We start from the raw sequence: 14,982 nt of genomic DNA, 5'->3' as shown, positions 1-14,982 counted from the left end.
ACTATTTATGTAAGGTCTTTCGGGGCTTGGGCTCTTGGAAGGGGTTTTGTTACCTTCTCTGGAGGTTTGGATGAAGGGACCCGCTCCTTCCACTGCAAAGCAGACAAGGAAAGGTCCCACATCCATGTCGTCATCGGATTTGTGGGGAGTAGCCGGCGAACCAGACCCCTTGGACTTGGCACCCTTTCCGGTGCTTTTCATTGGAGCCACGACCGCCGAGGGCGTCAGGAGCGCCCCGGGTGGCAGAGGCGATGCGGCGGGGGCGGAAACTGCCGCGGGTGCCCCAGTCTCCACCTCCCCCATGCCCTTGCGTGTGCTTTGGACTGGTGGAGAGGAAGCAGTGGATGCAGCGGCATCCCCAACAGACGTGGTTGCCACCACAGCAGCTGCTGGCTCAGTGAATAATGCAAAGGCGGGGCGGGCCGCCAAAGGCAACCCGAGAGGGGGTGGGGCCAGGTCCAACCCGCGGTACTGGGTCTCCGCCAAAACCAGACGCCTCTCTGCCCCCCGGCGCGCTGCGTCGGCGTACTTCCCCAGAGGGAAAGAGGCGAACCTCTTTCGCGCCTGTGGGAAGGTGATGTTCTCGTTGTTCTTTTAAGGCAATCATTTGTTTTTCTTGCCTGAACTTTTCACAACTCCTAGAATACGCAGCGTACGTTCCCTGGCAGTTCCCACAGGTGAAGCTCTCGGATGAACAATCCACCTCTTTCATTGCGACGTGCTGCCACCTAGCGTGCCTAGCGGAAGTTGAAGCTGTAGGGTTTGCTGGCGTTTCCTCCGGCTACGTTCTCGTTGTATGCACGGCAATCCCACATTACGGCGAGGAGCAGCCGAAGTTTTTCTTCTGTGTTGGTGTTATAACGCCTTAAGATGACAGCCTCTGGTCATCACATAATACCAGGCGGCTTCTTATCACTGAATGAGGGCTGGCAGAGAAATCTCGGACAGATCCGTGTGCCGCCCGAGTAGCAGAGCGAGTACTTGGAGTCGTCTGGCATGAAGTGCGATCGCCAGCTCAACAAAGGTCGGCAGTTCGCAAAATGCCTTTAAGCGCTGGACACATGTACGACTGGTACACGCGATTCACATGCGACTGATCGTTACGACTGTCGCAACGACTAGTCGTACGCGTGAATTTGAGACGGCACGATGCGCGCATGAGATGCATCGTCGGCGTCGCTCCGCCCACTGTTTTTGCTCCATGGTCAACTACGATGATCGCTGAGCTGAATTTGTAGATTCTGCGCGTTTGTTCGCAAGAAATGGATAAAGCAAGCAATCGTGAAGCGTTTTCTGCCTTCGGAAACAGTCCGCGCACACGATGGCCGTGCCTGCCAGCTCGGCACACTCAGCGGCTCGAACCGGCGCAAACCACGGTAGCAACCGCGCTTGTCGCTGCTCTTCTGAATCAATCTGATCGCTAAAAAGAAGTTCCACATGCGAGAAAGTAGGTGTTAGTGTGGTGAAAAATTGTGCTAGGGATTGTTGTCAGGGCTTATTTTAAAAGCGGCAATCAGATATCTGCCGCAATGCAAGCCTACGCTGACCGGTCGCCGCGGTGCGCCGAGCGGCCAAGAGATGGCGATACCTGCGCGGAAGCATCGAAACAGGCTACGCACATGTCTTGGTCACCGATCGCTCAAACGGCAGTTATAGCTTAAATAGAGTTTTACATGCGAGAAAGGGGATGATAGTGTAGTGAAAAGTTGTGTTGCGGATTGTCATTCACAGTTGCACAGATAGCGGCGATCAAATATCCGCCAGGATGCTAAGCCTAAAGTTCCCATCACCCGAGCCGACGCGAGCGACGCAAGCCGCCGTAGCCGATCGCGTGCGGCCGACGGGAAGCGATAGAAGCCAACACCGTTCCCTTTTCGGCACTCCGAGTTACAGCGGAACGCAGCACAAGTTGTGGGCATTGTTCCGTGCACAACGAGCACACACAAAAAATCAAACGATGTAAATACAACCACGACCCCTTCCCGCTTGTGCGGGAGCTGTGGGGAATGTCGTCTGCTGCCCCTACTGGACTGCTTAGGGACTTGGCCGCTAGGGGATTGCGCATGCGCAGTGGGGTTGTGAAAGAGGCGGATTGTCGGTTAAGTGATCATGTGCTGCACATTTTGCGCACGTCAGTTTACCACGACAAGAGGAGTGCTGTGCCCAAACCGCTGACACTTGAAGCAGCGGCGTGGGTTTGGCACGTAGGGTCGGATTGGACATCTCATGAAACCTGTGTTGACTGACTCAGGAAGTGTTGAGCGGGCAAACGTCAAGATTATTTGCATGGTTGGATTTATTTGATCATTTTGGCGTATGGTGATTCGCCTCACTGCTGTCACACCCTGATCTCGGAGGCCCTCGAGCAGATCTACTTCAGTAGATCCCGATCAGAAATCATGCCCTGGCAGCTATTGAGGCTGCAATGGGGCGTGATCTTGATGTCAACATCGATTGATTGATTGATTGCGGGGTTTAACGCGCCGACGCAACGCAGGCGATGAGGCGCGCCGTAGTGGAGGGCTCCAGATTAATTTTGACCACCTGGGGATCTTAATCGTGCGCCGAAATCTCGTACACACGCGCGTGATGTCAACATCGACCATGTGCGTTTGCTTGAGGAGGTTAGAGAATTGTTGTTTGTTTTCTACTTCAATCAAAACTTTTCCCGTTGTGAGTTTCTTAGCCATGTACGACTTTCCAATAAGGTTTTCGAGAAACTTGGAAATCAGAAAGACAGACTGGGACCAGGTGATGGGTTTTGACTTATCCAGGGATTCCATTATCAAAAATCGCGAGAAACTATCAGGCTTTGGAAGAGAGATCGAAGGCAAAAGAGAAAAAGAAACTTCTATGCGGCACCTTTTCAGGGACCGATCACGTGTTTGGGGAAAGGGGGGGGGGGTTAAAAATACCATATGCTATATAGTATACAAAAAAGCAGGGGACGGGGGTACTTCTTTGCTCGGGTTACCCTGATACCGAGACAGGTCCCGGAGCTCCCAGCCTGGTAAAGAGACAGGGAGCCCGGCGGCAGCGGCTCGCTCTGCCGATCTCGACGCGACGTAAGCGCCGCTGCGGCCGGGGTATGAGTTAAGGCCGCCTCTGACGGCAGAGTTTTCAAACTGGCCTAATCTAAAAACGTTTGTCGTAGCGACTGCGCTGGTTTGCAAGCGTAGCAAGGCAGCCACATACCAAGCGCCTTAAAAATTTGTCTGTTCTATTTGCCCAAATTTGGCCGCCGCAGTTCTAAAAAAGTAAGCAACATTGTCCATGGGTCAAGAAAAATGACATTACTTCCTCCACACTTTTCGCAATGCATTGGGATGCTAGGGGCCCCTCTTGAGTATTCTTTCCTCCATGGGAACGATGCATCCGTGGGAATAATAAAACTCGAAAATCACTTAACCAGAGTTTTTATCACATAAAAAGACTGACGAGGGCAGACTCGCCTCCGAGTGCACCACTTCGAGGATTCGATAGCCGTTTTCAATCTCACCGAAGTCGCGTTTATCGGCAGCGGCCTTGTTCTTGACGATAGAGCGGATCGTCTGCTTAGACAGGCCTGTACTTCTGCCGATGTCGGCAGTTTTTCCCCCATGTTCAACAGCGTTAATTACGCTTAATTTATCCAACCGCGAAATCAGCTACCCTGCCGCTCATGCCGCTGGTCGCACAAAAACGCCACTGGCACTGGCTTGGCTTGGCTTGGCTGCGCCAACGACCCATCTGCCAGCAATGTGGCCAGACAACAGTTTTCTTGCCAAAAAAAAAGAAAAAAGCACATTGGGTGCCGGCCCCGCGGAAGTCTGCTATAAACATTCAGTCGAAACAATTTTCGTCTGTTGTAGCCGATAGTCTGCTCTAGCCGGGTCCGTTATGAGCGGAGTGGACTCCATTTAAAATGCATGGGGACCAGACAAACCAACAGAAATGGTCTGTTGTAAGCGAAAGTCCGTTGTAGCCGGATCCGCTGTAACGAGCGTAGACTGTAACAAAGATTTATTGATATAAAGTTGAGTTGAGCTACTGTCAAATACAACATTCGCATATCTCGAGCACAGGGGTGAGACAGCCCAAACAGATTTGGGAGCAGTTTTTGGAGCAGCAAAATTTCGATTTTGGAGCAGAAGAATCTTGATTTGGAGCAGTTAGGGACATTTAATACATCGTCTTGTGAGCTTAAAAAATCATTATTTCAGAAATTTGCAGGGTCATGTGCACATTTCAATCAGTTTTGAATACACAAAATACTCAAACAGCCTTACCTGAAAGAGTTTTTAAGAGTATCGCAAAGTACTAACTGCACTACCTTTTTCCTAACTGGTGATATTGTGTTGCGCCTGCACGCAACACTGACAAAACTGCCATTCACATTAGAGAGTTTTAGCAGTCTGTCTGTTCTGTTGGTTACTTTGTTACCGGGTTGGCGGACCGGTATGCGCCTGTGCGCGCGGAAGGGCGAAGAGGCGCGGACAAGGCGAAGGCAGGTCCGCGGGACTAATCCCCCTACGGCTACGAATGCCCAAGTGCCCAGACGAGTCCCGGTGAGCACGGTAACTACGTGCACGACGGAACAGACGGACTGCTAAAACTCTTATCAAATTTAAGGGCTGCGCAATTGTGGCGTTTTTTTGCTGTTTTAATGCTAAAGTTATTATTTTTGTAATCCCAGGCTGCGTTGTACGAACGACTGTAGTAACGGCAACAGTTGAACAGCTTCGAGCTAACGGTCGCATAGCCCAACCAGCCTACCCGTTTCAGTCCCCGGGGCACAGGTTAACCCTATGGTCATTTCAGTAGCGTTATTGTTTAGCCACCTAGATTTTGGCATAAAATTTCACTTTGCATACATAAAGTGTTATAGTCGCGTGCTATGGCAACCGTGTAGTCCTGCAGCTATTGGGCGCTGCCTGAACAGGTCGCAGCGCCGCAGCAAAGCCCGCAACTTTCGTGTCGACCGTTCCATCCCCGAGGCTCGCAATCGTGCTTCGAAGCAAAGCAACACCTCAGCATTTTACAACAGCACAACCAGCCAAAAAATTCACTTCACGAACCCGATTATAGACGCACGCACCGCGTTTCACACTCAAGGACAAACCACGCCGACGTCGTAGGCCCCACATTTCAATGAACTTTTTTTCGAGCCGCCCAACTTCCCGTAATCTGGCACCAACCTCAAACCACATCCCCGCGTTAACGTTACTGTCCAGAGCCACAACAGATAGAATGAATAGACTGGAACCCAGTTGATAGCGTAAAATAAACCAGGGAAAATATCGGCGATACGCAATGAGCGCGTTGGTAGCAGCCAGATCAGGCGGCGGCCATGTTTGTTGCCGCAGCGATGCCTAATCGAGAAGGCCGTTTCCGCGAACCCGGACGGAAAGCGAATCGAGTTTTAGAAGCTATCGCTTGCTTCGTTTCAGTCTTTCTATTTGTGCCATTTCTGTGTTTGCGATTGACCGACGATAAAAGCGGTGACCGGGATGCGGGAGGCTTTCGTCCCCGCCGAAACTGACATGAGCATCAAAATCCGTGCCGTTGAGGCTCTTCTGGAGCAGTTTGACGCAATTTTCGCCATTTCCGTGCTTTTGGAGCATCTTGGCGCAGGAAAATGGAATTGTATCAGAAAGGCGCAATATGCGCAGCCGTCTCACCCCTGCGAGCAGCACTTCCATATTGTGCTGCCTGTTTATCCTGCTATTGACCAGTAGTGTACGATGGAGAAAACTATCCTTTTATATTGTTTGGTAGTGTATTGCGTTCGCCTAAAAAAGCAAATAAACCGCCGTAATTTTTAAACATTAGGTTGGATGAACAGGGATTGTTTATAATGCCAACCTGCTGTAACGACTGAATGTACGTTATTCAAAATAACTGCAAAAGAACAGGAAACATAATTGATTATAATGTTATATTTTTAAATATAACGCTATCTATGTCTAGCTTTTGAGGCGGTCCTGTTTTGTCGTCCGTGTCACAGCTATGTGTGTGAAAAATGGAGTTTGCTCCGTCTGCTGCCATCGAAGTGCATTAATCTACACGGGGGCTTATCGTCAGTACAAAATTTTCGCGATTCATCCACGTAATCCATCGATGTCTCAATTCAGTGTCCACAGGTAAGCGATGCAGCAAAAACATGCAACCACACTGCATTTTTGCCGCTCATGCCGTATGCAGATGCTGTCTGGTTTTTTTTCTCTGGTTGTACCCACAACCCACGACTGCACAGTGCTGTCGAAACAAACTCAGTGTTTTTGCAATACATCGCAGCATAGATTAAAACAGTTGAAAGTTCGCAAAATTTGAGAAGACGACGACAAACACAGTACTGTAGTGGGAAGCGGCACATCCCGCGCCGAGCGATGTTAACAGCTCACCGCACACACGCAACGCTGGTCCGCTGGAAGCAAAAGGCGCGCGGGCCGTCTAGAGAACTGGATTGCAAATATTTTCCTCCTCTCCCGGCTGCTGAAGGAAAATGGTGTGTATACTGCCTTACAATTAGGTGACCCTAACGTTGAGCCTAACAGTGTGCCAAACAATGGCAAACTTAATCCGGTACATCAAGCAGTGGATCCCGACTGATGACACCAGACCTCAAAGCGCAACGTTGAACTAATGTCGAGCCGCCGCACACCCACTGGCAGCCATATGATGCAATGCAGCCCATGGGACGTCAGGCCAATTGAAATTTTGAGACGTTCTGGCTGGTTTCTGGCTTAATTTCTTTCTTGTGGTTTGAACTATAGTAATTTAACCTGAGAATAACAGCCTGCATCATCGTTTTAAAAACCAGCAATGAAAATTCGTGGCTATTAAAAGCAACCAACCATAATTTCTGTTCAAGGCATGGCTTGACAGACAATGACCTGTCACGGTTTGAAGCACTCAAGCTGGCTTCTCTGCATGACGACACAGCAGTGCAACAGCCCAAAACACGTGCACAACGGCAGACAGCAGTGTCTTACTTCTCTAGTCGGAAGAACGTCACTTCTGGGGCCAGACCGAAGGGGCCTTCCACTCCCGGCACACGGTAGCTGGTGGGAAGGACACAAGGAAGGGTTTAGTGAGGTGGCCATGGCCCAAACCACTGTGGTCTCACCTGGCCATCTGGTAAAAGAAGCGGACGCATTCGTGCCAGTGCAGGGTGGTTGTGCGAAACGTCACATGTAGAGCCTGCAGCTGAAACGGGTAGACGAGCTGAAGTGGTCACACTTCTTGTGCTAGCAAGCAGGCACAAGTGTGCCTTACCTCCTGCGCAAGGGTGTCCAAGGGCCAGCCCAGCAGTTGGCACAGATTGGCGCTGGTCACGTAGGGCTCCCTGTGCAGGTTGACCACTAAGAGGCAGTGGCCGCTCCGCAGGTACTCCCTGAAAGTGTGCACAGTAAAGCACTGCAGCACCACAGCTTTATGATGCCAGTTGGAGAGCATCCAACTCGGCACAGTGTCTTTGGCGAGAAAAGAGGCAAGTCAGCTGCGAACCTGCCGACCTGTGCAGTTCAGGAAAACTCCTGCCCTGATGGCCCCATGTAACATGAGGGCAGGGGTTTTGCCTACTGTTGCGTACCCACCCTCATTGTGCGTGCCCACAGTACAGCCCCCTGGCCAGTGCAGTGGCTCGATTATTGGAAAGCAAAGCACTGGTCAGGAGTCAGTGGCCTGGCCTGTTTCTTGGGAATGTTGCTCAGGCCACGAGCTTGCATGTGTAGGTTGTAGAGGGGGGGGGGGGGGGAAATAGGTGAAAAGCATTCTTCTGTGCATTTCGACAGGAACCGCACAACCAGCAGCAAAACCTTGCAACTGGCTCACGAGATTGCCCGGTAGGTCACATTAACTTCATTTTGCAGCAACAGGCACGGTGGCCAGTGGTGTGGTCATGCGCGTACTAGCTCCTGACCTGGCCGTGTGTGATGCGACAGCCAATTCCCCTGCGTGGCTATGCGCGAAGAAAGGAAAGACCCGCACAGGGAGAGGAGGAGGAGGAAGAATGCGATGGGGCACTTTGGCCGGCAGACGCTTGGGGCGCACTTGAAAAAAGCAAGCGAACGCCACCCCCCGATGGCACCCGTGCTACCGCTTTAAGACGTTGCCAGCTACTGCAAGATCACAGGGACCTGCACCGTAGCGCCGGGGTGCGCAGTCCCTCAAGCCATCAGGCAGGGGCCGCCACTTCTTCGGGTGGACCACCCATCGGGGGCCGCTGCGCCTACCCCTGCCTGCCACCCCTGAGACGCCTGGCGAGGGGTGCTTTCTGCACCGAGCTGTGCCACAGGGCTCACGCGCCAGGCCACTCACAGTTCCAATCGGTGTGGGAGACTGGCTCAGTGTAACCGACAGGCCACAAATAATGCGAGACCGTTTTGGTTTTTCACATTCGTGCTGGTTCCCCCCCCCCCCCCCCCCCCCCCCCCCCTTCCCCCCAAACTTCACGGAACTGGGACCTGCCCTAGAAGAGTGCGACTGTGTAGGAGTCGTCCTTGCTTTCTTTTCCTTGTTTTTTGTTCTTTCATTTCTTCAAAAATTCCTTTTTTCCCGTCCTGGTTTGCCCACCAAGTTTTCTTTGCTTTTTTTGCTCACGGTAATACAATGCCTTCAAGTTAAGCACCTATGTCATGTTCCCATTTTGTTCTACTTAGGGCATACGTCGTGTCCTGCAACCTGCCCTGCAATAACATCACACCGTGTGTGCCATGCTGTCCCCACAATACCACGCGACTCCACTGCAAAGGACGCCCCCTCACTGGTCTCTTGCTGGCACACACTCTCATGGCGGAACCCCTTTCAAGCGGCCGCAGTTGAAACACATGCTCATTTCTGCGAGAACTGCTTGGGGATTCTGTCGGTGCTGGGAACCAGAGGTGCCTTGCCCCTAAACCCTCATGACAGATATTCAGCTGAGCCCAGATATTCGAGCTGAGCCTCCACTAGGAGCGACAGCCGCGCTGTTGCGTGGTGGACTGCCTGCACCTCTCCAGCAATGAAGCCATACCTTTGTTACCCAAAATGTTGGAGTTCGTCTACCTTGCGTGTACTTGAACTTGTGTGCGATACTTTGTACTCCACTAAGTGGCTAGTACTAACGCGCGGTAGTTCTCGCTCTTGCGTAGCCAGTTGGGGTTCCCTTTTCCGCTGAGCTACACCTTAGCCACTAAAGCGTTTCACCAAGATTCTTGCACTTTAGAAAGTTTCTGCACGATGCACACTGCTACCGTGCACTGCACAATGCACACTGCCCCTGTACATTGATACCCACGAGACTTCAAGCAGCAAGTGTTTCCACGATGTAGTTGATGATGATGTTAGGTTTTCTTGGCGCAAGGGCATCAAGGCCAAAGAGCGCCAGTACTATGGTGAGGATTATTCACGTGGGAATATAAAGTACAGAATATATAATAAAAGGTATCTCACATTTCTGTTAAAAAAAAGTATTGGTGTAGAGGGCCAAGTAAAAACAATTGTCACTATGTCAGGAATTTTCTACGTGCACCCCTTGCCACCGTCTTTGCCGTAGCAGTGAGAGGCCCTACCGGGTTCTAGCGTGCGATGGTGGCTCGGCTCACGGGTGATATGACACATACCTTAAAAAATCTACATCTGAGAGGTACTTAAAAACACGGTTAACAGAGAAAAATGGCTCGTCTGATAAAAACAGCAATGGGTGTTGAGGGATCATGAGTGTGTACAATTCTGGAAAATGAAGCTTTCTTTGCGGTTCAGGTAGTTTGCATTCTACCAGTACGTGAATGACTGATAGCGACCTCCACACCTCAAGCAGCGTGGCTGTTCTGTTCTTTTCAATAGGTACGCATGTGTAGCATGCGTATGGCCTATGCGCAGTCTACAGAGAGTAACCTCTGTGATCCTGTCCAGTTTCTCAGGGATCGATCTACCTATCTTGGGTTTTACCATGAGCAATTTGTTTGCTGTTTGCCTATTCCAATCTTCCTGCCATTGGTCGCGCAGCCTCTTACGTACGTACGCTTTAAGATCCTCGTACGGGACGCTTTGAATATCTAGGTCACTCCGAAGAGCTGCAGTTACAGCATTCCTGTCTGCTTGCTCATTTCCGGCTATGCCGCAGTGACCTGGGACCTAACAGACTGTGATTTCAAGTTTTTGTTTGTGGGCTGAGCACAGTAGTTTTAGCAATTGATTAAAGACTGGATTTTTTTGTAACTTTCCTGACGCTAAAGCCTGCACAGCACTTTGAGAATCAGTGAATATCACTGACTTTTGGACATTGTTCTGAATAATATATTCTACAGCCAATACAAGGCCGTGTGTTTCAGCAGTGAATATAGATGTGGCTTTAGGCATAGTCTCTGACGTGGAAAAGTTTGGACCATGTGCAGCACATGATACTGCACCAGCTGACTTGGAAGCATCTGTGTAGAACTCAGATGCTCTGTACTTGTTCTGCAAAAGCAAAAAATGCTGCATAATTAATTCCTTTGGAGCGGTTCTTTTGTCAATCTTCATAAAAGAGAGATCACAAGAGATAGGGCACAGATCCCATGGAGGGACAAGGTTAGCAAAGCTGGTTTTCTGAGCATCAGTGAAGGATATTCCCAGGCCTGTGGCCAGTGCCCTCACCGAGAGAAGAAATGGCTCAGCCATGGCAGGTCGCTTTTCCAGGAGTGAGACAGCTGAATCAGATTTGGGAGCAGTTTTTGGAGCAGCAAAATCTCGATTTTGGAGCAGAAGAACGACATTTATTATGTCACCTTAGAAGCTTAAAAAATCAAACTTTTGCAACTCACAGGGGAAATGTGCTCTTTTTAATCGGTTTTAAACGTACATAACACTGCAATAGCCTTTCAATAAAGCTTTTTCTATTAGAGTATCACAAGGTACGAAATGCACTACCCTTTTACAAACCATTTTAAATTCTTAAGCCCTATGCATCCATAGCATGGAGTTCCGTTATAAATATCGAATTGAAAACTAAGCAATCGTAAGGCATTTTTATTATCATGTGAATGGCGATATTGTTATTTTTGTAATCCCAGACTCGGCTTTACGGCAAATGTTGCACAAAGCGAGGTAACAGTCGTCGCACCCCACCAGCTCTCCCATTTCAATCCCCAAGGTGCACGTTCACTACGATCGTATTTAGTAACGTTGGTATGTTTAGCCGCCTCCCTCTGGGCATTAAATTTCACTTCAGATAAACAAACCATTATTACTAGCGTGAAATAATAGCCCGTCCCGCTATCGGACACTGCTTGAACATTTTGCGGTGATGTAGCCTGCGCCGCCCCTTCTGCAGTGTCGACCGTCCCATTCCCGTCGCTCTCAAGCTCGCTGTCAAAGGCAGCAATAACTTAACGTTTTATAACACCGCAATGAGTCCGAAATGAGTCCAAGCACGCACCGCGCCTCACGCTCAAGGCCGAAACACGGCGAATTCGATGGCGCAATGTTGTTTTTGATGCACTCCCGTCTTCGGAGTCCCGCAACAGATCAAACGACTAAATGTAAGACCAGTGACCACTGTAACTAAAACGAAGGTAGAAATCGGCGAAGAGCACTGTGCCTGAACCATAAGCAACTGCTTCGCCCGGCGGCCACGTTTCCACATCTTCCCCACACCAATATTTCGGCGCCCAGTAATGTCGTTCCAGAGATACGGCATTCCAAAAATTGGCGTTTTTTCATCAACTTGCACAAGTAGTTTGCCACCTCAGTACATATAAGTATTTTTTCTACAGGACTTTGCAGTGGTTTTCGATGGGAAAACTTCAAAAATGCACAGAATATAACATCTGCAACCCGCCATTGTGGCTTTCGAAAAAACTATCTCGGGGACAATTTTATGCAGGTTTTTTTTATTGAATGATCAATCAATTAAACATTTACAAACAGCATCACCTTGGGGGTGCTGGAAAATTATGCCATCACTAAGCATTTTTCCCCTTGAAACTGACGGGAGGGTTATAATCCTTGGCTCTCAGACTGTTTTGGAGCAGTTTGGAGCAACTTTTGCAATTTTCAAGCTTTTGGAGCAGCCTGGCGCAGGAAAACAAATTCGTATCAAATCTGCGCAATATGCGCAGCTGTCTTACCCCTGCTTTTCAAAAAGCTTGATTGCCTGGTTACCTGGAGTGCTGTTAGGGTGTCCGGTCAAGGATGTCACTTTTAGAGCATAATTCAACCCAGTGTACTTCCGCTGTGTTTCAAGAGACCACTGATTGGCTTCCACATACAGGCTTAAAACAGGGCTTGTTCGGAAAGCGGCTGTAGCCAGACGAAGGCCAAGATGGTAGACAGGGTCTAGCATCTTTAGTGCTGTTCTCGCGGCAGATTGATAAACAAGACACCCGTAGTCGATGCGGGACCTCACAAGGCTATTGAATAAGGCCAATAGGCACTTTGTGTCAGTACCCCAAGACTGGTGTGAGAGGACTTTCAGGATCCTGATTGTATCCAAACATTTAACTCTAAGGCATTTGAGGTGTGCAATAAATGAAAGTTTGTCATCAAGCACAACCCCAAGGAACTTGTGCTCTTTTTACCGCTATGGGTGTTTCATTGAGTGTAATAACGGGATCTGGGCGGATACCACGCTGCCTAGAGAAGACAGACACCATTCTCATCTGCCCATTTTGTGAGTTTGTTTGCAGCTAGTTGGATTTGCCTCTCACAAATGGACATATTACATAATTTAAAGGCAATGTGCACATCATCAACATAGAGTGAGTAGGATATGCAGCGAGGCAGTGCAGTTCCTAAGGAATTCATTTTAACAATAAAAAGGGTGCAGCTAAGCACACCACCCTGCGGCATTCAATTTATTGGACGAACATCTTCGAGAGGACGTTTCCAACCCTAACCTGAAAGGTAGGCTCCGAAAGGTAATCTTTCAAACTGTTCAGCATGTTTCCACAAACTCCAAGGCGGCGCAGATCACAAAGAATACCATAACGCCAGGCTGTGTCGTAAGCTTTCTGGAGGTCAAAGAAAACTGATAAACAATGCTGCTTATGAACAAATGCATCCCTGATGTAGGATTCAATAGCAACTAGGTGGTCTGCTGTAGATCTACAATAGCGAAAACCCGCCTGGCGATTGTCTATAATACCATGGTACTCAAGAAAGTAGATAAGGCGACGGTTAATCATTTTTTCGAAGACCTTGCATAAGCAACTGGTCAAAGCGACCGGTCTAAAACTAGTAGCAAGTGATGGATCTTTCCCCTCCTTTAGAATCGGCACCACAATAGCTTCTTTCCACACTTTTGGAAACTGCCCTGCACGCCAGATCTTGTTAAACAACAGTAAGAGCGCTTCTAGCGTGTCGTGGTGCAGGTGCTTAATCATGGTATATGTTATTCGGTCTCGATCTGGTGATGATTTACCACAAGCAGTGAGCGCAACTTTAAGCTCCTGCATAGTGAAGGGGCAATTATACCCTACCTCAGACTGCCGTTTGTCACGTACGATCTTCCGTTCCTCTGCATTCTTGTGTCTCAGGAAGTTATTTGAATAGTGAGCTAAGCTTGATGCATACTCAAAATGCTTGCCTAGGGCAGTCGCTTGGTCTTGTAAAGTGTCTCCACTTGTGCTGACCAAAGGGTGCGTAAGAGTGTTACTTCCTCAGAGTGCTTTGATTCTCCTCCATACTTTCCGCGTGTCAGTATATGATGTGATGGATGACACAAAACGATTCCAGCTTTCTCTTTTCGCAATACGCCGTATCCTTCTGCCATTGGCCTTTGCCCGCTTGAAAAGTACCAAGTTTTCAGTCGTTGGGCACCTACGCAAGACAACCCATGCCATATTCTGTTCCTTACGGGCCTGCCTGCAATCATCATTCCACCAAGGTTTTGGCTTAGTAACCCTACTAGAAGAAGTCTGGGGGATGGACTTCAGCGCAGCTTCAATTATATGGGTGGTCAGAGTCTCAGCAGCTTCGTCAATACCAAGGTTGTCTATAAGTGTACAGTGAAACTCAGAGAGCTCTTTGAATTTTTTCCAGTCTGTGGCCTCCTCCTTGAACTTTTGTGGGCATGGAGTGTTGTCTTGTTTATTGTCTAAAAGCTTGAGGCTTACTGGAAAGTGGTCACTTCCGTACAGGTTATTAATGACCTTCCACTGGAGTGCTGGAAACAGAACTGGAGAGGCTATGGCGAGATCTATGCAGGAGGACGTGGCATGTGCTGTGTTATAATATGTTGGGTCTTTCTTGTTAAGTATGCACGCTCCAGATGATAGCAGAAACTTTTCAAAGAGGCGTCCTCTAACATCCGTGCGTGCAGAACCCCAGAGTGGGTGGTGAGCATTACAATCCCCAACTAGCAGATACGGCTCTGGCAGATGATCAACTAATGTTTCAAACTCCATACTGGAGAGCCCGTGGTCTGGAGGTATGTACAGTGAGCATACTGTTACCAGTTTATTACAGATAATGGCTCGTATGGCTACAGCCTCTAAAGTGGTCTGTAGCGGTAAGAACTGGCATGGCACTGATTTTCGCACAATAATCGCAACTCCTCCAGAGAGGTGCATGCAGCCATCTCTGTCTCTCCTAAATACTGAGTAGTTCTTTAAGAAGTTTGTTTGGTTCGTCCTCAAGTGTGTCTCCTGGAGACACATAATACTTATTTGGTGTTGTGACAGCAATTCATAGATATTGTCCAAGTTTTTCAGGAGGCCTCTCCAGTTCCATTGGACTACATTATCAGTTACCATCAGCTTATGCTGAACAAGGATTAAGGAAGTGCCATGCTGTCACCCTCCCAGGCTCGAGACACCTTCCCAGGAGCCGTGACCCTAGGTGGGTTTTTCTTTGAACGGTCAAGCGACGTGCCGCGCCCTATCGGCGTACCGCGCAACGGAGGGCTTGGCGTTGTGTCCATGGCTTCTTGAGAAGCCTCGTCAGCAGGGCTAGGCTGGCTGGTTGCGGCAGCCTGCCTCTCAGCAGGGACCGGCACTGCAGTGCCAGCAAGGGGCCTAGCGTTGGCATCAAGGGGTGCTG

At 49.3% G+C, this 14,982-nt stretch overlaps 1 protein-coding gene across 4 annotated transcripts in view; it reads right to left on the bottom strand.

Moving 5' to 3' along the window:
- Positions 1 to 14,982, bottom strand: part of LOC144142439 (uncharacterized) — a 242,202-nt gene that overhangs the window by 18,847 nt on the left and 208,373 nt on the right. For 3 of the 4 annotated variants that reach the window (XM_077673960.1, XM_077673951.1, XM_077673979.1), the window contains 3 exons: positions 7,258 to 7,375; positions 7,109 to 7,188; positions 6,975 to 7,043 (listed from right to left, as the gene is read on the bottom strand). In XM_077673960.1, the coding sequence (XP_077530086.1) occupies positions 6,975 to 7,043; positions 7,109 to 7,188; positions 7,258 to 7,375 (267 nt within the window). The remainder of the gene's footprint in view (positions 1 to 6,974; positions 7,044 to 7,108; positions 7,189 to 7,257; positions 7,376 to 14,982) is intronic. The other variant, XM_077673969.1, reaches the window with a different exon arrangement.

Source organism: Haemaphysalis longicornis, unplaced genomic scaffold (genome assembly GCF_048455015.1).
Source record: "Haemaphysalis longicornis isolate Haplotype H1 unplaced genomic scaffold, Haemaphysalis longicornis Haplotype H1 scaffold_1, whole genome shotgun sequence".
NCBI lineage: Eukaryota > Metazoa > Arthropoda > Arachnida > Ixodida > Ixodidae > Haemaphysalis > Haemaphysalis longicornis.
The sequence above is the reverse complement of the archived record's forward strand: the minus strand, read 5'-3'. Positions and strand labels throughout refer to the sequence as shown.